At 39.7% G+C, this 22,608-nt stretch overlaps 1 protein-coding gene across 2 annotated transcripts in view; it reads left to right on the top strand.

Annotated features, from left to right (window-relative positions):
• Positions 1-2,147: 2,147 nt before the first annotated feature.
• Positions 2,148-22,608, top strand: part of ada (adenosine deaminase) — a 28,702-nt gene continuing 8,241 nt past the window's right edge. The window contains exons 1-6 of one of the 2 annotated variants that reach the window (XM_012853781.3): positions 2,148-2,309; positions 10,364-10,425; positions 14,491-14,613; positions 18,404-18,547; positions 18,642-18,757; positions 21,771-21,895. In XM_012853781.3, coding sequence (XP_012709235.3) covers positions 2,163-2,309; positions 10,364-10,425; positions 14,491-14,613; positions 18,404-18,547; positions 18,642-18,757; positions 21,771-21,895 — 717 coding nt within the window. In that variant the 5' untranslated portion in view covers positions 2,148-2,162. The remainder of the gene's footprint in view (positions 2,310-10,363; positions 10,426-14,490; positions 14,614-18,403; positions 18,548-18,641; positions 18,758-21,770; positions 21,896-22,608) is intronic. The other variant, XM_036142022.1, reaches the window with a different exon arrangement.

Genomic DNA, 22,608 nt, shown 5'->3' on the forward strand with positions numbered 1-22,608 from the left:
ATTAGTAGTAAATTGTGTTGAATGTTTCATCTTTTTAATCAACAAACAGACCCGTTACAGACTTCTTTTTCTATGGAGGTGGTGATTCCAGGACTGCCATTGCTCTGAATCTCCTTAATCTAAGACTTGACTTTGAGGAAGTAGCTTGTATTTATCTATAAAATTTTCCAATCTGTTAATAATAAAAGCTAGTGGGAGTGGTGGCCTATTGGTTGGAGCAGCATGCTTGCATTCTGAGAAGGCTTCAGGTACCCAGTTCGAACCATGCAGCCTTGTCACTAAGGGCCCCTGAGTAATACCCTTGGCCCCAGATTTCTCCCCAGGTGCTGTAAAAGCTTTACCTGACTCCGCCAGATAGATTTGCTCCGCATATCCATCTGGAAACCTTCCGTTGAAGTAATTTTGGGAAGGGGCGAAAATACTGGTTAGCTGATTGGCCTATGTTGGTGATAGACGGGCCAAATAAACCAATCAGATTCGTCGTCGCTCTGTTACGAGCGACGACGAAAACACAACCACAAGCCAAGCTACTCTTGCTGCTGCAGGTAAAGGCTCGTTAGCTCAGCAAAGAAATACTCTGTAATTCCGATAAAACTTGCTCGATAGCCACGCTAACGCTAGTTTCATCGGCTGAAGCCGCCATGTTGTTTAGACTGAACTGTCGCACTTCCCGTTGCGTCACACCTCAACCCGCCTCAAAGCCAACGCTGATTGGACGTTCGTTTGGTGAACGGCTCCAAATTTTCTTCAACGGAGAGTATCCAGACTGATCTGCGAGTGAAACCTTGAAAACTCGCGAGATCAGGATGGTCTCACGAGGCTAGTAAAAGCTGCCCGCTGCTCCCCAAGGGATGGGTTAAATGCAGAAGACAAATTTCATTGAAATGTACAATTGCATTGATGTGTAAAGAGTAAAAAATGAGACAAATGCTAAAAGGGATAAAAGGTGAAAGAGAAAGAGGAGAGGAAAGGGAGAGAGCAATATAACCTACAGGTGCTTGGACTCAGGTACTTACAGATTGACTTCCATGATTGGCAATTTACCAGTTTGAAATGAGACGTTACAAATGTGAGTCAGTGGTTTAAAAACTGCATCAATACTTCCTGACAGTTGTCCTATCAATATCATCATATTCAGTGGACCTTTTAATAACAACCCCCATGGTCTCTCTCTCTCTCTCTCTCTCTCTCTCTCTCTCTCTCTCTCTCTCTCTCTCTCTCTCTCTCTCTCTCTCTCTCTCTCTCTCTTCCACAGCTGCGAGAAACATTGAATTTGGTTTCAATTGTTAAAGTGGAAAACTGCCCAAGTTCACTTTTTTGAGTAGCTACCTAATAATTTATTTACACATACAGCGTAAATAAATAAAGACATTAATAAAAAAGATAGTGTAAACTGTCAAATAAACGTTTAAATACAGAAACAGGTTCGCAATTAAGAAAATTATTTAGTTAGTCGATCAAGTAACAAATCACTTGCCAATAAGTAAATGAATGTGCATGTTTGCATCTTAATTAATCTGTCGGCCAATAGTCACCCCAAATTAATATTTTTTTTAATTAATTAAGTATCCCTTAGCACATAAATTGCATCTTAGTTGGAATCTAAAGTTGGATGGTGAAAAAAGATTTCACTACATGAAATGTTCAGATTTAAGGGGCCTCTGGGTTGAATGTCTGAGTGTGTTTTTTTAAAGGAAGTTCAAACACGACTCGAGCAAAAAGGAAGTATTTTCTTTAGATGCCCTCACAGTGTCATCATCAATTGATTTTTAAATTACACAACAGGTAGGTTACATCACTTAAGGCCCTTGTTCTTGTCCTTCAGGTGCGCCTCAGCTTCAGCAAGTTGGCAGCCACGATGAAGTAAATAAATAAAAGAATCGGAGCCGTTTGGTGACCTGCTTCGTCTGATTAATTGGCCTTACTGCAAAGCTCTCATCACATGGGTGCAAAGCTGCTGCCATCCAGGGCCGCTAATCCCTCCATACCCGGCGCTGCGCAACCTAAATGTGATAAGGCACCGCAGCCTGTTGCTCCGTTAGACACCACACTGTCTGCTGCGGTCTGCTGAGCGCACGCTAGCGCTGCTCTTTGTGTGTGTTTCTCTTTTTTTTTTTTTTTTTTTTTTTTTAGTTGGCAGAATAAAGGCGTGTCTCCGAGTCATGCATATAATAGCGCGACGAGCCGCGATAGGCTTCTGCTCTCCGCTCCTCCTCGGCTCAGTGCGCACCAGCAGACCCACCGGCTGCCGCGGGCTCCCCACCATGGCCCAACGTTCCCCTCCATCAGATGTGTTCAACAAGCCCAAGGTACGTCCGACACTGACGGGGGGGTTCGGTCGATGACGGGCGGCGGGTCCTCCGCTGGTCCGAAGCCCCCGTCCTGCTGCCGGTACAGTGAGAACAGAGAGTACAGGGAGTACGAGCGGGAGGACATGCGCAGCGGGAAGGTGTTCCTGAGCCAATTAAGCACTGAGGGGAATAAAAACTTTTTTGGGGAACATTTGGAGTTCGCGTTGGTTGGCATCAAAGCCGGCTTCAGACGAGGAAGTTTGCCCTGCTGCTCACTGGCACAGGTCCGCTGTAGGAAACGCGACACATAATCTAGTTTCACTATTAAATGACAAACAATTGGTCTTTTTTTTATACTTTCACTGCCTTTTTTATACGTATTTAATGTGTAACTCATCCAAATCTTTGAAAGCAAACAAATTAAACCTGGCAAGTTTGTCTTCAGCTTTGCAAAATCAAAACCTTCCCTGTATTCAGTTCATTTATGGAGGATTGGTTAATATAACATCACAGCGGTTCATATCCTTCGCAAAGGGATTGATATCAGACTTCTTGGACTCTTGTACAAACTTTCATGCTTAATGTTTAAAATTAAAAAAAAAAAAACTCCTGTAAATAGTAAGTGTATCGTGTCTGTGTGTCATGTTATCCATGTACATCCTTTGCCGGTGTCTGCCAAAGGAAATATTTTATTGTCACCATAACACATGGTGACAATAAAATATTCTTGATTCTTGTTTGATTACTGTAATATTTTACCAACTAGCTACTACAAATATCTAACGCAAAGCTTTTCATTCAGCTCGATCTTATTCCTACGTCAAACTCGCTGTCTTCACAATCACTTGCGCACTTTGAATGGGTCTGGGTTTCTGACCGAACAGGCACCACAGCCTGACAGCCAGAGGTGTCCAGTAACTAAGTACAAATACTCCGTTACTTTACTTAAGTAGAAATTTTGGTTATTTATAGTTTAGTGGAGTAATTCTTTCTTAATCTACTTTTTACTTCCACTCCTTACATTTTCATGAAATTGTCTGGACCTTCTGCTCGTTACATTTTTGAAATATTCTCATTACTTCTATTTTATTTCAGTTTATTTTCAGTAAAAAATACATACACATATATATATATATATATATATATATATATATATATATATATATATATATATATATATATATATATATATATATATATATATATATACTATAAAATATTGAGATAAATAGCACAACCTGAACAGAGTGGTTTTGATTGTGCTTGGAGGCAGTGCTGCACCAAGTTGTTTGCCAAACGCCCCAACAAAAACTGAAGAACAACAAAACGTAGAAGAAGAGCATAAAAGTTTTAGAAGTCCTTTTTTTAATTTTTTAATCTTTAATAAATAATTAACTGCTAGGATTAATCATTCATTTTGACAACACTGTCTACCGTATACAGACAACCTACATGGGTAATTGTTATAAAAGTGTAATGCACTAATTTTCATGTTCAGTTTTTTTTATCTTACATCTGTTATCCTCATCAATTCCAGCAGCTATACTTGGATGTTCATTTACATTCCAATAATAACAAGTAAAAGGTTATTCATAATGTCTCTGAAGTTTGACTTCTTACACCAATACTTAGAGGCAACCAGACAACAGATTTTCTGCTCCATGGAACCAATGTTGATATTTTCTATGGACATATATGTGGGTGAAACAGCCAATCCCAATTTTGTTCAATATTAACATCATACTATACAATTATAGGGGGTGGGTGAGGGTAGTTTTATATCCAGTACTTTTATACTTTTGCTTGAGTTGATGCTTCTACTTCTTCAGAAGTATCTTTAAACCCTAGGATCTGTACTTCTACTCGGGTAGTAGATTTGAATACTTTTGACAGCGCTGCTGACAGCTGATAAGCTGTCAGCAAAGGGCTGAGTCAGAGCAAAGGAGAGGGAGGATGTGGGCACACGTGGTAAAGGAGTAATGATCCGTGCGTGTCTGCAGAAGCAGAGAGCTCAAGAAGTGGAGGCGGACTGCTGGCAGAGATAACCTCATTACATATTAATGCGCCGCTGTAGAGCTGATACCGCCACAGGAGTAACTGTGCGCTGGTGCAACCTTCAGAGGTTGAACGTTCAAATGTATTGTACGGACTTTGTGTAGGAGTGTTACACAATCCAAAATGTAATGTATAGTAGACATTATATGATTTGTATGCATTTTCCTGAAAAGTAGCATCTCAATTTAACTTAATTCAGAAATAAAGCAAAGTTCATTTGGAGGGATAATCATATCATATTAGCCTAAATTATTATGAAAATGGTGTAACTTCTAAAAGCTGGTTATGGCTGTAGCAATTGATTATCATATTAATTATGATTAAATCTTAATAGATTAGCATAATGCTTAAAATTTTATTTATTCCTGTGATTTAATTTAGAAAGTACAACGTATGTATTACATATTATCTCCAGCAGCCAGTGGGGAAGCGGTAGGATACACCCTGATAATTCCTTTGTGTTTATCTTCTTACTTATTCCTTTACTTGGATTTTATTTTATTCTCTAGTGTTAATTAGTCTCCTTTCCTCAGTCTCTCTTCCTTTACTCTACCCCAGGTCTTCCATTCTCCTAAATAAGCTCGCCTGCTTCCTCTCTCATTCTCCTCCCTTGCCTCATTATGCAAACTCTCTGGTTGTCATTATCAATTGCTGATTCCTTCTGTCATGCTGCCCATGCTCCATGTCCTCTTCTCCTTATAAAGCATCTGTAAGGTTGCTTTTTGTCTTTAGTAACCTATTAATTGGGTCCTTGACAGTTAAGGAGCCAAAAGATTTTAGCCGAGGCCGAAGGTTAAGGTGTTAAACCTTCACCATCGTCCTCCCAAGTTCATGTCTCCAGCTTGGTCCTAAACTCAACTCACTTAACATGACAACTAGTCCATCACAGGGCAATACAGAAATATTCATGCACGCACTCATACCCAAGGCCATTTCAGATTAAGGCAGTCGACCAGTTATGCTTGTTGGTCATGGTTTCATCAATGATGTTTTTTTTGGTATGCAGAGGGAGGTCATACTACCCACGCATGCAAAGGGAGAACATAGAACTCCATCCAGAAAGTGCTCAGCTTCCAACTTATTTCTTGTGCACAATTTCCTAAAATCGACACTTTTACAAATCACAACATATTTCTACAGAGGAAAAAAAAAAATACAACAACAAAAGGACATACCCAGAAAAACTCTGATCATCTAAGATCTACCTTATGTGATGTCAACAGAGGCCTGTGCGCTTGGAAACATTCTTTTTGTTATCATAGTTATACAACAATTTACTATAAAATAACAGGAAAAATAAGAGGAATTGACTCTTAAAATTCTAATCACCAAGCTGGTGTAAACAGAAGAATATTTAACTATTTTTATGAGTAAATTATTCTCAAATCCATCAACAGATGTTAAACCTAACTACATATAAAACTGCTTTAATTGATGAAGGCCATTTAGTGCAAGTTGTTTTATACCCGGCTCTTCCTTTTTACAGTCGGTTAACAAAATGACTGATACCTCAGTATGAACCAGCATGTTCGACAGGTTGCTGCTTGAATGAGCGCTTTGTGCTGCACAGTTCATGCATACTTCCAGAGATTTATCTGCAGCGTTTGTTTTGTTGCATCAAGTGAGGCACAGAATCCAAAACAATCTCACACAGAAGAAATTAAATGATGCTGCAGACACTCTAATATTTCTCTCCATTCGTCATTAATCCTTAAAAATCGCACACTCTATTATGAATTAGCTGGAAAGAGAAAAAAAATAATAGCAAGAAGTGGAAGATGCGACTGTAACATATCACGGTGTAATAATGTATTTACAACCCTTAAACTTTTTCACACTTTCTCATGTGACAACTGTAGACTTTGATTTGTTTTATTAAGATTTGTGTGCGATAGACTAACATAAAGTAGTCCATAATTCATAAGATCATATCTGTGCTACCGCCACCTAAACACGGTGGCGGTAGCATCACGCTGTGAGATTATTTGAGATTATAGGACATAGAAGCTGGTTAGGGTTGATGGAATTGGGGATGGAGATAAATGCAGGGGTCCTGGAAGAAAACATTGTAGAGGCTGCATAAGGCTTGATGCTGGGGATGAGGTTACCCTTCCAGCAAGACAGCAACCACCAAACAAACAGCCAGAGCTACAAACACACGGCAGTGTTCATCTGTTCTGGACACTAAATCCAATTTAAAATCTATGGCAAGACATGAAAGCAGATGTTCATTGATGCCCCCCGTCTGATTTGATGCCACTTGATCGATTTGGAATATAGTTACGGATAAAATCGTCAGTCTGCAGACGTTGGTAGAGACGTTGTGTTAGTCTACCATATAAGCTTCAGTAAAATTAATTAGCCTTTGAAGATTCAAAATTACAAAATGGGGCAAAGTTCCAGAGAAATAAATACTTTGTATGTAATATGCAAAGACTGTAACTGATTTTACACATTGTTCACGCGCTGGAACAGCATCCATTCGTAGTTTAAAATTTAAAACCTTATGCAGACAAACAAGCACTCGTATCTTTTCATGACGGACCAAAGCTTTGTCTTCTAAAGGTAAATGACAGAATTTGCATTTTCACGTTGATTTGATTTGTCTTTTAAAAAGAATTACAAGTTAAGGCTACCTTCTTGTAAGTTTAATTAAGAGCTCAATTTTGTCCTATATCGTTGCTCTGATCTTCAAATTAGATTGGTCAATACTAGGTTAAATCTTGATCTGTTTCACAAAAGGACTAACCTTAATCATTGTTGGGGAAATAAATGTAGATGTTTATGTTTAAAACATGTTCATGATGGCTTATTCTGATCTAAACAATGCTCATTAAAAGCCTGAGTGACAAAACAATTCTCTGAAAACAAAGTCAAATTCTTCAACAATGCAAATCAACGAGCTTCTGTTAGGTCGCAGCACAGCTGGGTCACATTAACAGTGTTTTTAACAAATGTGCACGAGAAAGAAAAAAGCTGCTTGGGAGAGGGTCAGATGTTGCTTCACAAGAGGCATAAAATCTGGGTCTCCTAAGTTCTTCCAAACTTCCTCTTTGGCTTCATAGCTTGGTATAAAATGTTTTTTTTTAAAGCGGATCATATCTCTTGCAAAACATCAGTCTGTGTAAGTGTCACGAGAGGATAGAAATTACCACAACGTGCCAATTGCAGTGTGGTTTGAAAGAACAGCCACATCCTTTCCTTAGCTGTGTGTCAAGCAGAGAAGCGTGGCACTGTCTGCAAACTGCTCTGAGGCTGCAGCATAGAAATCACTTTAATCTTATTCGTAGAAATGTTTGTTGATTAAAAAAAAAAAAGAAAAAAGAAAGACACTAGAATGTTTTGCTGTGCAGATGGGGGTACATTGTAAGGACTGCAGCTGTGAAACAATTATCCTTAAAAACCTTTTCTAACAAATTACCATCTAAATCTAATGAATCTGTTTACCTAAATGGCTAGTATTAATAAAGATATAAAGTCATGGAGATATAAAGTATTAATAAAGATATAAAGTCATGGAGATATGAAGTATTAATAAAGATATAAAGTCATGTAGATATAAAGTATTAATAAAGATATGAAGTCATGGAGTCAAAGTAACGGTCATGGAGGTAACAGGTCCAACAGGAGATATCTCAAGCTGCACTCTCAAACACTTTCTGGTGGATTCTAAGTTGTTTTCTAGGTCAAACGGGATATATAGACTTGCTGTAGAGTTGTGGGTCTGTCCCAGGCTCTGCTCCCAGTTGGATCTGAAAGGGGCAAGGACGAGGAGGCTGTCTGACTGGGATCTTCAAGGTCTAATCTTAGGTTTTGCTGACAGTGCGGTTGTGTTGCCGTTTTCGACCTTCAGCCCGCTGTAGTTCACGGCAAAGTGTGAACGGACCTGGATGTGAATCAGCTCCTCCAAGTCTAAGTACATGATCCACAAAAAGGTGGACCTCTTCTCCACGTGTCAGGGGTCAGACTCTGCCTCAGGTGGAGCAGTTCAAATATCTCAAGGTCTTTTTTCATGAGGGGGGTAAGCTGGAGCATGAGGTACAGGGATAGACTTACCCAGCCTGTCATAGGGAGCAAGAAGCTAAGCCTAAAAGGCAAAGAGTTCAGTTTACCATCTAAACTCTTACCTATATCAATGGGAAATTGACCAGAACAGAAGATTCTTCATGAAAATAGCTAAAATGAGCATCATCTGTGGGGTGATGACAGTCAACCTTAGAGCTAGGGTAGGGAGCTTCATCTTTCTCTGGGATATGATGTGGATGTGTTCTGGATGCCCCCCCCCCCCCCCCCCCCCCCAAATGGAGCTTTCCTAGCAGACCATAGTTCAATAGATAAATAAAAATGGAACCGCAAACCCCACGTTATGGGTCAACCGGCCTCGTGTGCTTTCAGAACATGCAGACATGCGGAACCATGGCTAACTCGGGGCAGCCTTCGCCCGAGCAATGCTTAAAAACAAACATGGACGGCATCCCTTTCAGGGGGGAGTTCTGTCTTTGGATCCTTATGCTGGGTATTCAAATGCATTCAGTACTTTAAATACAAGCAAACACCACCTTCAGCGTGTTAATATCTGTGTCAGATTCTGCTGATCAATCTTTTTTTTGGCTCAGTTGCCTGTGGTCTGTGTGCACCACAGGCTTGTGTTGCTGCTGTCTTTTGTTTCCATTCTAACAATACATCACAATCATTCCTCAATCTCCTGTTACCCCTTACAGTTGATTGTTAGGCGTAAAAAGAATATGTTCAGACCCGTTTCATGTGAAACGCAGAGAAGGGAAGTCCAGATGGAGCAAAACTTGCATTGCGACCAAGTGTTGGTCATATAACAAACCTCAAGTCACGGCTCAAATGATGACATCAAGGGTTTAGGCTGGGATATAAATCCTAGACTGTCTTGCTGCTTAGTATCCAAATATCTTAAAGTCCAAGACTTATTTCATTGTAAAATTGGAAGAAAAAGTAAGTAAAATCTTCTTGAAATTAGTGTATTTGTCCTTGATATGAGCAGGAAAATAGGATTTTCAGTCAATGGAATAGGATTTTTTGACTTAGGAACAATTCGTCTCCATCATCTTATTTCAAGTGCAGTCTATCTAATTATCTTATTTTAGGGGTCAAAATACTCGTTCTACTGGCAAGTAATCTTATTTACCTGCTCAAATCAAGGACAATAGCACTCATTTCAAGAAGATTAAACTTTTTGTTGCCTTTTTCAGTGTTGAAAGCTTTGTTTTTCCTGTGAAACATTAATGGTTAGAAAAAGGTTAATTTGATGCCTTTGTTGCTCCACTGCAGAATGCTTCTATTTTAGACGATCCATTAATCTCTGCTCATGCATTTCTGTTGATATAACTATTATGCATAAGAAAGTCATGGCGTGTTCACGTCCAGGGAAAATAACACAGGCTTCTCTTCACTGCATCTTTTTTTTTATATATATATATAAATCTTCTCAAAATCGAGAAGCATGTAGCGCAGCTGTGTTCCCAGTCCAAGAAACCACAAGCCAAGTTCTCAAGCTGCAAGGAGTATGATTCAAACCATCTGAAGCTCTGCAGAGCAAAAAAGAAAACCTGGACAAGACACAAGTTTTAGGTCAAGAAGAAGCTCACTTAGCTCTTTTTTTTTTTGGTTAATCCCAGCCACTTTATCTAACTGAGGCCTCAGCCTGTAAGGGGACGAGTGGAGATTCTTCTGTTTCATCTGCCTGGATAAATCACAGCTTTCAGCCATAACAGGAGAGCCAGAGCCAGAGCCTTTCCTGTTTGCCCCTTGTGGCACCCCTGGCCCTGTTCACCACTCGTTGCCCAACCATGTGCTCAGTATGCACAATGGGCTGCAGCCAAAGCACACAACTGCAGCCGCACTGCCCTGTTTTGTCCAATAAGACTTCTTAACCTTCACATGTATGATACTAACATTGATTGATTGATTGATTGATTGATTGATTGATTGATTGATTGATTGATTGATTGATTGATTGATTGACTGACAGTCATTTTCATCCACAGATAGAGCTGCATGTTCATCTGGATGGAGCCATCAGGGTGGAGACCATTCTTGATGTTGCCAAGTAGGTCGATTGGCTTTCTGTTTTAATTAGTCTTGCGGCGATGCCATTTTTTGGCCCCGATACCGATACCCAATACCTGGCTGTGCAGTATTGGCCGATACCGATACCATACCGATGTCATCTGTTTGAAATCAATGTGTGTGTATATATGAAGAACTGCATACTACTTAGGGTAGTAGAACTTTTTTATTGCCTACCTGGAATGGGTGACAATAGTTGAAAAAACTTTTGGCTCTCAAAGGCCAAAACATTCGTGAAATTATAACATGTATAATAGTAGTGCAACAGTAAGACAGTAAAATTACATAAATAATTTGATAATTTCTTTTAAACCCTGAGTTTTGGCTCTCAAATGCCAAAATAGTGCAACTTTCATGAACTTATATAACATGTATAATACTAGTCGGGAGAGAGAAGGCTGCATTCAAGTGACATACAAACATCAAAATGGTATCGGTGCCCTATTTGTTGGTACTCGCCGATACCATACCACCATTTTAGTGCTGGATTGGAGCCCCGGTCGATACTGGTATCGGTATCGGTGCAACACTAGTTTTAATATGTCCCTTAAACACCAACAAATCCTGTTTTTCTCAGTTTTAAAAGAGAATGTTGTGAGACAAAACAGACACAAAACTAGTAAGTTGTTTGGCGTGTAGCTGATAAGCAACTCCAGGAACTTCCACAAAAGAAAATACACCAATCAGGCATAACATTGTGACCTCTGACAAGTGAAGTCAATCCCACAGATAGGTTGGATGTAAACATTTCCAGTAGTTAAAGTTGATGTGATGGAAGCAGGAAAATTAACATCATAAGGATTGAGCAAAGTTCACTGGGACTTAATTAGGATGGCTGGAACTATTGAGTGGGATCGCCCCACTATGCAATGATCAGTATCTATCAAAAGTTCTCAAGTGGTGACAGCAACAAGAACGTGGGCTGCCAAGCCTCACTGATGCAACTGACAAGTTACTGTTGCTCAAATTAAGGATTTATGTTAGAAAGGTGCCAGGATGACTAGTGCGACTCATTTTGTTGTGTTGGGCTTCAAAGTCAGAATGCCCATGCAGAACCCAGTCCAACAATGGCAATATGAGCATTGTGGATGACAAACCAATGGAAAACGAAGGCCTTTGCTGATGAATCCCATTTTCTTTTATGCTACATGGATTGACAGGTATGTGTATCTCTTACCTGGGGAGACCAGGATGTACTATTAGAAGAAATGGTAAATGGACTGAACTTATATAGCGCTTTTCCAGTCATGTTGACCACCCAAAGCGCTGTACACTATAGCCACATTCACCCAGTCGCTCTCACTAACGCTCACACATTTATACACCGAGACGCAGCTCGGTAGGCAACTTGGGGTTAAGTGCCTTGCCCAGGGGCACATCGACATGTGGCAGGGGGAAGCTGGAATCGAACCCACAACCCTCAGATTGCCAGACGACTACTCAACCCACCAAGCCACAGTCGCCCCTGTGAGAAGAAGGACGCTGGCAGAGGCAGTTTGATGCTGTGGGGATTGTTCTTCTGGGAAACCTTTGAACCAGCGATCTGTGTGGATGGTATTTTGACGACCAATGACAATCCTCAATAGGTCAGGTGTAATGAATAACGCTGGTGAACCCATTATTCAGCCGGACACAGAGTTAAAGAGGTTTATTGTGAGGGAATGAGGGCTATTATGGCAGCAAAAGGGGCTTCAACACTCTATTAGAAAGGTGGTCATTATGTTATGCTTTATCTTTGTATGTACGGTAAGTGCATTTCTGTTAAACGGGTTTAAGTAGATTTCGTAAATACTTAAACTTATGCTACGTCAATCAATTATGCTTTGGATTTGCATTCGCTGTGGTTCAAGGCTCGTTACGATTTTTCAAAACAATGTCCGATCACTGAAAGACAAAACTGACAAACCAAAAAAGTAGAAGGTAAATAAGTTTAGACGCCAGCATTTATTTTAGATCTGGTCTGATAACGGCCATTTCCTACAGACGGACACTCGGAACATTGAATCCAAATAAATGTTCCGCCGTTGCTGAAACCTCGATACAGAGTTGCTGCAGAAAGAGTGTCGTGTTGGTCCGAAACGTGGCTGTAGATCCTAAGATGAAAAAGGAGCCGTCTGTCTAAAGAAAGCATCTTGAGAAGCTAGGGAACATAGCTTTCCATCGGCCACGAAAAGAATCTGGCAACCAGTCAGACATCTCAGAAAGGGGACGCTGTCAACACTGGTTGCAGTGACTGTGATCTCAACGTTGAGTTCATTCTGGCGGCGGAAGGCTATCAATCGAAGAGCTTCACAATTTCACTGACTGCATTTCTGTAACAGAAGCTGGAAGATCAGTAAGGGTTCTCATCCCTCTAGGACTACAGTCACAGAGGGGGTTAGAGTTTGTTAGAGACAACCACAAAGAAAAGATGATTTCCAGACAAGGTGAGAAGCTCTGTTATCTTTGAAGGCCTTGTGCACATCCTTTTCCTATGCTTCTTATTCGGATGCCTTCCAGATTTATTCCAGCGGGAGCTTTTTTCAGACATGTTCCAGAGGGAGGAGGCCTATAGACAGAACAAGTTATGGTGGAAAGATTACACCTCCCAGCTGGCTTTGGAAAGCCCAAGTGTGCCGGAAGAGCTACGGGGGGGAGTGATGGGAAAAGGAGGTCCAGGGACCTCTGCTCAGACCCTTTCCTCCAAATCCCAATGTTGGAAGAGCTCCAGAAAGTAGAATATCCATATTAGTTCATTCCCACTGTAAAAATGCATGAAGGGTGGAGTTTCTAATAATATAACTTTTTCTGGTTGGGTATTTACTGTGTATACATAGCAGGTCTTTACTTTAGTATTACAGAGGGAAAAATAAATAGTTTAACTTTCTTGTTTCGAGTTTAAAAAACATAAATGTGTAAATATCGTCGTGACTATATGATGTTATTTTCTTTGAAAAAATTAAGCTAAAGTTGATTTTATATTAATGTCTTTTGTGATGGATATTTTTTGATTTCTGTATCATTCTTTTTAGTGTTTTGTCATGTCACTCTCTGCCGGTTGTCTACCTGTCATTCATCCACCAATCAGCACACCTGTCACTCATCACTCATGCTATCCGCTATTATACGTTCGTTAACAGCTCCTTCTGGACCATCCAGTGTTCAGTTGAAAGCTTTTTTTCTCAGGTTGATTTTTTTTAAATTACATTTATTTATCATAGCCTTTTATTTGACTCCAATGTGTTTACGTGTAGCTGCAGCGAAATATTTGAACTGTTCATGCAGATTTCAGGAACATTTACCAACAATGAAAAATAGTGATTATTATGAGGCAAGTTCTTATGAAAACCATATGTCTGACGCAGTCCATTAAAATTGTTTACTCCCAACAACGTTTTATGTAGAACTGCTGCATCATCCACTATTTCCACTGAAATTCATCACCAGAAAGCAGATGTCACCAGAAATCACTATCCTTCCAGTGAAGGCGAGGGGGAAGAAGTAAAGTTGTTCAATTAAGCTATAAGTTCAAACTGCATGCTATGTAAATGGAAAAGTTATGTAACTATTTTATGGCATACACACAGATCATGGCATTCACTTGTCTTTTCAGTGGCAAATATGCACAGAAACCATTTAGTTTGAATAATTCAAAACGGAATATGAACAGTTTCATAACAGTTCCAGCTGTCACCGTTTGCTTCAGCCCCATCCAGCCATCTGGGTCAAACTGTGAAAGGCTGAACCGCTTGCAAATCAGATGCCACTGGAATGCTTCAGAATCTATATTGAAATATGTAAAAAGTTTCTGGTCTACAATAGTTTTTAGTAATACCAGCAGAAGAGCTCAATTCTTGTGGTTTCTTATGTTTTCATAGAGCGAAAAAAGCCAAATGTCATTAAAAATACAGGAGAGGATTGTCTCTAGTGGTAACAAGAGACAATCCTTTACCCATTTAAGTGTAAAGTCAAGATCAGGCTTTAATCTATGTGAAAAGGTTCCTGTTTACACTTAAATACTATCATTAAACAAGTTTTTCTGTTTGTTTTTCTTTGCTCCGACCAGGAGACGAGGCATCACTCTGCCGGCGGACACGGCCGAGGGAATGAAGGACAAGATCATCCTTTGCGAGCCAGCCACCCTCACAGGGTTCTTGGAGAAATTCAACGAGTACATGCACGTGATTGCGTAAGTGTCAAAGCCTGAGCCTGCAAATTACATAATTGTGAGGAGAGTTTCCTTCAAGAACAAGTGACAGCTGGTACAAAGTGTGACGCCTGGGTCGTAAAGAGTCAGAGTTCACCTTGTGGGTGTTTACAGTAAAGACCAGAGTCCAGTTTGTTATCACACACATGTGATTGCTGCAGGTATGATGCATCCAAAGTCTTTAAAAAAAAAAACAAGTATGAGTGATGGAATTGGTATGTAAAGCACAGGAGGATTATGCAATGTGACTCTGCAGGGGGCGGTGGGTTTAAATGCCAGACATGTAGAACAGGAACACGGCATTATTGAGATCAAGTGTCAACGTGGCAACCAACCAGAAAAGGACAATAAACGTGTTCGGGGAGCCTTTCATGCGTCACTCTGTCTTATTTTAACTCTTAAGAACAGACCAAATACAGTCTTTCAGATGCTCAAAGGCGGTTCTCAATGCCGCGGCACACAGCGGTGCTGAATGGACGCTTCTGTGTAAGCCTCATGTAGAGCCCCAACATTAGGGAACTTGCTGGCTGGGTTTAGCTAACGCAGGGCTGTAGTATGAGCTTTGGTGGCGGCGTGTTTTTTTTTTGTTTTTTTTTTACAGAGTAACGGGAGGATTCTGGAGAACAACAGTCATTCAGGGCAGCATGGTGAGCATTCAGTGTAAATGCTGGAAGCTACGTTGTTCTGTGCCATGTGGAGCAGAATGAGAGGAAAATCTGGGCTTACAGAGTCTGTAGTGTAATGAAGTGGGATGATAAAGGTGACACAGAGAAGAAGGTTTGAGGAATAAAACCCACAAATACGTTGCCATAATAGTGACATTATGTTTTAAAATATCTTTTGGAAGTTGCTTTCAAATTATCATCATTCGGAATGTAACGTGGTGAATATTTTGTTTCACGACTACTTGGTGCAAAATCGTCAAGAATATAAATTGTTGTTTTTTTTTTTCAAAGTATGTGAAAAGAAATACTAAACGTGTTACGACAAGCTCAGATTATTCCAGTAACAGTGTTGTTGGTGTCGTTGGTTTTGAGAGACTTGTAGTAATTCCGATAAAACAAAGATGAAACGAGGACCTCAGTAGTGATTTGTACAAACGTTTGTTGGGCATAGATATTTGAAAGGTGTTTGATAAATGCTGTTTATTAAACTGTTTTGTGTGTAACTATATGCAACATGAGAATCAGTTCTATTTTTACAGCCTGTCCTTTTCAGTTGTGCTCAGGTGTGTATTTCACTATAAATCTTCCATGAACAAAATCCAGAAATATGCACAATGTAAAATGAAAAGGTGAGCATCAGAATGCAGTTTGAAGTTTCTAAACAGTAATGACATTGCATTATTACATGGCCAAACGCAGGCACACTTATGCTTCCTTCTGCATGACTGCAAAACCATATTATGAATCCAAAAATACAATTATTCTGAACACTTAGTGCTCTTTAGTGTAGGGGTGGCATCATAATTTTATGTGGCCCCTGACTAAAGTTCTGGCCCTCCGGCAAATAGTGCTGATGCAGAGGGAAAATTCTGTACATTTTATTTAAATTAAATTTTCATCGACTGTGCAAAACATTTGGACATCTTTGCTTTAGTGGTTGAAATATTCCTCTTTACTTTCACCTGATTCCTATTTGTGATGCCTGCAAAGCATCTAAGACGCTGTGTTAGACGCTGTGTTAAAAAAAACTCTGACTTTAGTAACCCTGTATGGTTTTAATAGAAATGTTTTAAAAAGAATGCTAAATAGTGGATGTTTTTCAAACGGTAATCAGTAGAGAGGGTTTCTGATCAGGCAAACTTGACGTGCGACAGTTCAAAGGAAACAGGAACAGCTGAAACCGTCTTCCGATCCTATCACACCAGCTGCATTCGAAATGTACATCAACGATCTGTTTGAGGTTAATTTTGAGACCGACATCTTGCGCAATTTGTGGTTTTATCACAGATGAAAACAAACAGGATGTATTGCGTTGTCTCGTAACAACACGCAAAATGATCATGCAATAAAAACACAAGAAACAGGAAGAGAAATGAAAAAAAAATAATGTAGAAACTCATCTCAGCTTTATGCATACATTTCAAACACAAGTGTAACTACAAGTGCTCAACAAGCAAATTGCACATACCAATGAATGGGAAGACTGTAAGAGACATGCGTGTTTAAAAAAAGAATGTATGAATAGCCCACAAGGAAGAGAAAAATAAGTAAAAGATTAAGGGTAAGGCAGTTTAGAGCAAATATCACACAATTATTGAGAAGGTTACAAAAAATACTTTGTGGTTGTCTCTAACTATTACAAAACATTATTTAAAAAAATCCGTTTAAAACCTGAAGGCTCCACCTCCAGACGCTTCTTGGAAATCCACAGAATAACATGTAGACCAGCTGAATTTTGGGACTGTAAGGACTGGCTGGCACGTTTTGACTCAGCCATATTTGGTTTTAGAGACTTTTTTTTTTTTTTACGCCCAGCTCAGATGGCATCACAATAGCAGAGATTATGAGACAAAAGCATGAACCAGTTTTTCTGCATTGCTAAAGAAAGATTAGTCCCAAATATAGAAATGTTACACAGGTGGACGACTGAGACTTGTCTGACGTGTGAATGGAAGGAAAAATCTTGATCAAAACTAAAGCCGAGGTTCTCAAATAAGTTATGATTGGTCTGAGTCTGAGCACTTAGGGTAAAAAAAAAATGTTTTTGGGTCTTTACTGAATTTAAATATAAAACAATGTACAGCACAAAGGCAAATCATCATTTAAAATGTTCCGTATTCAGGCTTTCTAAGCTTTTCTTTAAATACTGGCTGTTTTAAAAAGTTTTCAAGAACATCTGACTTCTTAATACCAGCGCATAAAGTGATTTGGACAGGTTTCTATTTTTGCACAGTACAGTGCCTGCGCAGATACTGCCACCCCTGGTAAGGATGTATAAATATAATCCGTCTTTTACAGCAGTAGAAAAAATAGACAAAAATGTCTTAGATACTTGTGTTTTTTACAAGATCCAAATAGGCCACAACTATTAGCATCCATATAAATTTAAGTATAAGATAAAGAAAAAGTAATTCTGGGTTCCGTATAAGACAAGTTCTCATTACTAATCTGTGACCTTCTGTTTTTCTGAGGTATAAATGTGACGTGGCACAGTGGCTAATTTCTCTTGCCAACTCAATTCAAAATGGGGAAGACGAGAGAAAATGGCATTGAAGGGCAGCTGCGTGTTTATCGTCATAAATCAGAAAAGGGCTGCAAGAAAATGGCTAAATACCAAAATGTCTCCGTATCTGAATTCGGAGCAAAGATAAAAGTAACTGGAACTCTTCAAGACAAGGCTGGACCAGGACCCAGGTTTATCTTGGTTCCCCTCACTAAATAAATGTATGTTAGCGGTGGATGTTGTTTGCGCTGTTGCAATAAAAGTAATTGTGTTTAGTAAAATGTGAAGGAAACTCTCTAATTTCTCACATTTAAGTCTACATACTCTTACTTTTAGTCAAGATTACAAATTAACTAAATAACAAAGTTGTTAATAATAAGCAAAAATACTACTGATAAAAAGCTCAAGTCAACCATAAAATGTGTTACGTTATGTGCCGTCGTTTTTTTTTTTTTTATCAGTAAGCACTTCTGTTGCTCATTTAAGTCATTACTGTTCAGATGTCGGGTCAGTGGCGGCTAATGGTCCGATTTGTGCGTGATAAAAAGTCCATCCGGTCCAGAGGGCAAAGCGTTTTATCGTGTTTTGTTTTTTTCCTTCTCAGTGGCGACAGAGATGCCATTAAGAGGATCGCCTATGAGTTTGTTGAGGACAAAGCCAAGGAAGGAGTCATTTACGTTGAGGTCAGATACAGCCCACATTTCCTAGCCAACTGTGATGTGGAACCCATTCCTTGGAACCAGGAAAGGTCAGCGTTTTACCTTTTTTTTTTTTTATCGACGGACGCAGCTTTTTTCTGATGTGATGGGATGTGTTAAATTTTGTCTTTTCTCTTTCCACAGAGGAGACTTGAGCCCAGATGAGGTGGTGCGTCTGGTAAACGAGGGCCTCAGCGAGGGGGAGAGGGCCTTCAATATCAAAGCCAGGTCCATTCTATGCTGCATGCGCCACATGCCAAGTAATGAACTGTTCATGCTCCTGTCTGCCAAAACACGCCTGTGAGATAAGGTTCCTGTATGTAAATGTTTTGTGTCGTCGAAGCTCTGCCACAGTTTTTCGTGCAGAAAGACCTCCACACCTTTTAGATTTTCAAACTTTTTGCAATCTTTCTCTTTTTTTTTGGAACAGTGTGGGCTTTGAAAGAGAAAGCCCACGCTCAAATCTCCACAGTGCCCAGAGCCAATTAGTTAATAATTGTGGAACTGAAGATTTTTCCAATACATGTTTAATTGGCAAGATCAAATAGCCAGAATAAAATCAAAGGTTGGAAGTTGTGAGATGATGCTACGATGCAGTTAAGTATTATAATTGCAAGTGTTTTATGCTTCTTTACCAGAGGATTCCCTGAGCACTGGACAGGTTTCTCACACAGTAGCAATAATTATGTCCAAGGCAAATATGAAACACAAAAATATTCAACATTATCATATCATATTTAAATCTGACATTTATGTCATCGCAGTCACTGTGAACGCTTTACATTTTAATCTCTGTCATGTCAACTTTCATTTGTTGATAGCCTCTATATTCAGTCATGCACTGCAGGAAAAAAACACTTTCCAAGAAAAAGTTCCGGTTATTTATTCCAGTTTTCTTACACAACCCATGCATGCATGGGTTTTAAGTTAATTGGCAACTCTAAAAAAAAAAAGCCCATAAGCGTAGCTGTGTGTTTATGCTGTAATATCTCACTGATGCACTGCAGATCTTTGCAGGCTGGCCCCCACCTCCTGTCCTTGTAATGCTGGTGTATGTCCCAGCAGACAGGACCGTTCAGAAAATTAAAAAAGCCAGTCTCTGTGAAGCTGTGGGGTAGGATCAATGATCTTCAAAATGAATGCACAACAGTCCAGTGAGATTTTACAGCAGCATATTCTGCCTTCAGGACCACATCTTTTTCAGGGGAAGCAATTGATTTTTTCTGGAAGAAAAATGTGAAACTGGATCCTGCACACATTACAAAGGCAGAGCTGAGGGAGAGGAAGGCAGAGGTACTGGACTGACTCGCCTCTGGACCTCACCTGACCGCAACAGAAAATACTGGAAGTGATCTGTTGCCTAAAAATAAATAAAAAAAAGAAATGCAACGAAAATTATAATTATGATTAATGGGCTGCACAGTGGGGCAGTGGGTAGCGCTGTTGCCTTGCAGCAAGAAGGTTCTGGGTTAAAATCTAACCCTGGGTCTTTCTGCATGGAGTCTGCATGTTCTCTCTGTGCATGTGTGGGTTCTCTCCGGGTACTCCGGCGTCCTCCCACAGTCCAAAAACATGACTGTTAGGTTGATTGGCCTCTCTAAATTGTCCTTGGGTGTGTGGTTGTTGGTCCTGTCTGTCTATGTGTTGCCCTGCGACAGACTGGCGACCTGTCCAGGGTGTACCCCGCCTCTCACCCAGTGAACGCTGGAGATAGGCACCAGCAACCCCGCGACCCCATGAGGGATTAAGCGGGTCAGAAATTGGATGGATGGAATTATAATTATTGTTATAAATTATAACTAATACTGCTGCAAACCTGCAGAAAGTAGAGCGTTGAAGTGCCAATACCTAACAAATGGACAGAATAGTACTTATTTTAGATGTGTCATAATTTCAAATAGTTAACTTCAATTTAAAGTTACTCTAATTCATAATTTAATTTTGTCAAGCGTTATTTCAACATACAATTAAATATTTAAATGACAAATACTCTCAACTCTCTGTTAACTTTGGCCCAATAATCTGAGACTAGGTGACGAAGGGTAAACCTGACAGAAAATAAAATCCTGATGTGCTGCAGATCCCTGAAATAACTCGATAATCTGTGAAGTCTCTTTGTGGTTCTTGTAGTTAAAGCTAATTATGTTGTTTGATCAAGTTAATTTATTAGACTTAGAATAAACAATGTGCTTAGGTTTAATTGTGAATATTAAATGGCACATTTACAACATCTTTTTATGCTTCGGTTATTCATTGAGTTGTGTTTTTTGAGACCTCTGAGCATGGGAAACTCCTCACTAACCCTTAGAAAGTTTTGTGGAACCTTTAAAGAAGGAGCAGATCTATTCTGAAACCACGCAGATTAAGCAAAAGATTAAACATAAAAACCAAAAGAAATATTAAACATGGCAGCTAAAAAAAGACCATTTTCCTGATGGGTAGATATAACAGTTTTAGTGGCGGTTGGTGTTACTGTTAACACGGTGCTGACATCTATGAGCTTCTTGTAACATGAACTGCGGTAACATGAGCAGCAGAGCTCTACACCCCAGGAGCAGCTGTCTCCATGTAGCCAGATCAACGACACGATATAAATTCAAATATTCTGTACCGAGACCCAGCGTTAAATTTATGCAGGTACTCCAGGTGTCATTATGTGAAAAAAAAAAGATTTTTTGTTTTAGAAAGATGTTTATTGGAAACATGTAATAGTTACAGGTGTATTTCTCTGTGTGATCATATAGTTTTTTACAGTGGTAAATACAATATAATACAATTTGTGGTAAAATAAATACATTTAAAACAGTAAAACCAGTAATTTACCGAATATTTTGAGAAATATGGAATTGCCTCTTGTGGAGTTACATGTGAGCTCATGTCTCTTGCATGTCTCTGCTGTAAATATGAGCCTACGGGACGTGTTGCACCAGCAACGGCCCATTCTGACTTTTCTAAGTTAAGCTCAGTTAACCCAGCTGCTGGCAGAGCTTCAAACTTACAGCACAAAGCTGAGAGGAAACTATCTCAAAGACTGAAAGTCTGGATCATAAGAATAACACGCATAATGTTAAATCCTCCTTAATGACAACCTGGTGTGCTGATTGCTGCCGGCCTGCATGCTGATTCCTGTTTTCCCCCTGGGTTTAGGATATCCTTGGATTCATTCAGACGTTGTGGATTGATGATCACGTTTCCTCTGCACACTGCTCTTATGTAAGCTTTTCAGTTTGCAGGCCGAAACTGTGTCGTAATGGAAATTTGAAAATGTTCCAGGCTGGTCCATGGACGTTGTGGAGCTGTGTAAGAAGTATCAAAACAACGGGGTGGTGGCCATCGACCTGGCAGGTGACGAGTCGCTCAACTGTGAAGCCTGCCCAGACCACCAGAGGGCCTATGAGGTGAGCCAGTCATGAAAATCTCCAAAGCGGGGAGAATCGTTCAGATTTGGGCCGTGTATCTTCTTCTGCTTGTGCTGCAGCCCCAGGGACCAGAAACACCGCAGAATAAGCAGCAGCTAGTTTTACTTATTAAAGAAAAGCGGACAGTTAAGTGCCGCTTGGTGTACTTTTCATATTTCTGAAGTGTCACCAAAAAATCATACACACCTAGTTTGATTATATTAAGATGTGCGTCGTTCTCAATGTGTTTAATTTCAAAGTGATTATTAAGCGGCTGGAGGCTGATCGGTGTGAAAGTAGTTTGTTTTTCCCGCAACTTTCAGAAATCGCACATAAATAAACATAATTTATAGATACAAATGTTTTCACAAGCAGAAAGATGTTGCCCAGGGAAGTTGCCAAAAACCCAGACCTTACAGGTCTCAGTTGGCATGTTAAATTAATTGCAGTGCAATTAGAAAAAGACTTAAACCTGACAAAGATGTTTCTTTATGATGCAATGACCTTTAAATCTACTGTATCAGCTCAAACACCTCATATCTGTCAAGCACGCAGGTGGAGGGGTGATGATTTGGCTTGTTTTACAATCCTTGTCACCGTCTGTCCGTCCAGCTGCAGTCTGGATAAACTTTGGTCATTTAACAAGTTAAAAAAAAACATAAAAAGGGAAAAGAGGTTAAAAAAATTCCTCCAATGATTCGAGAAACTGATAA

Source organism: Fundulus heteroclitus, chromosome 1 (assembly GCF_011125445.2).
Source record: "Fundulus heteroclitus isolate FHET01 chromosome 1, MU-UCD_Fhet_4.1, whole genome shotgun sequence".
Lineage (NCBI taxonomy): Eukaryota > Metazoa > Chordata > Actinopteri > Cyprinodontiformes > Fundulidae > Fundulus > Fundulus heteroclitus.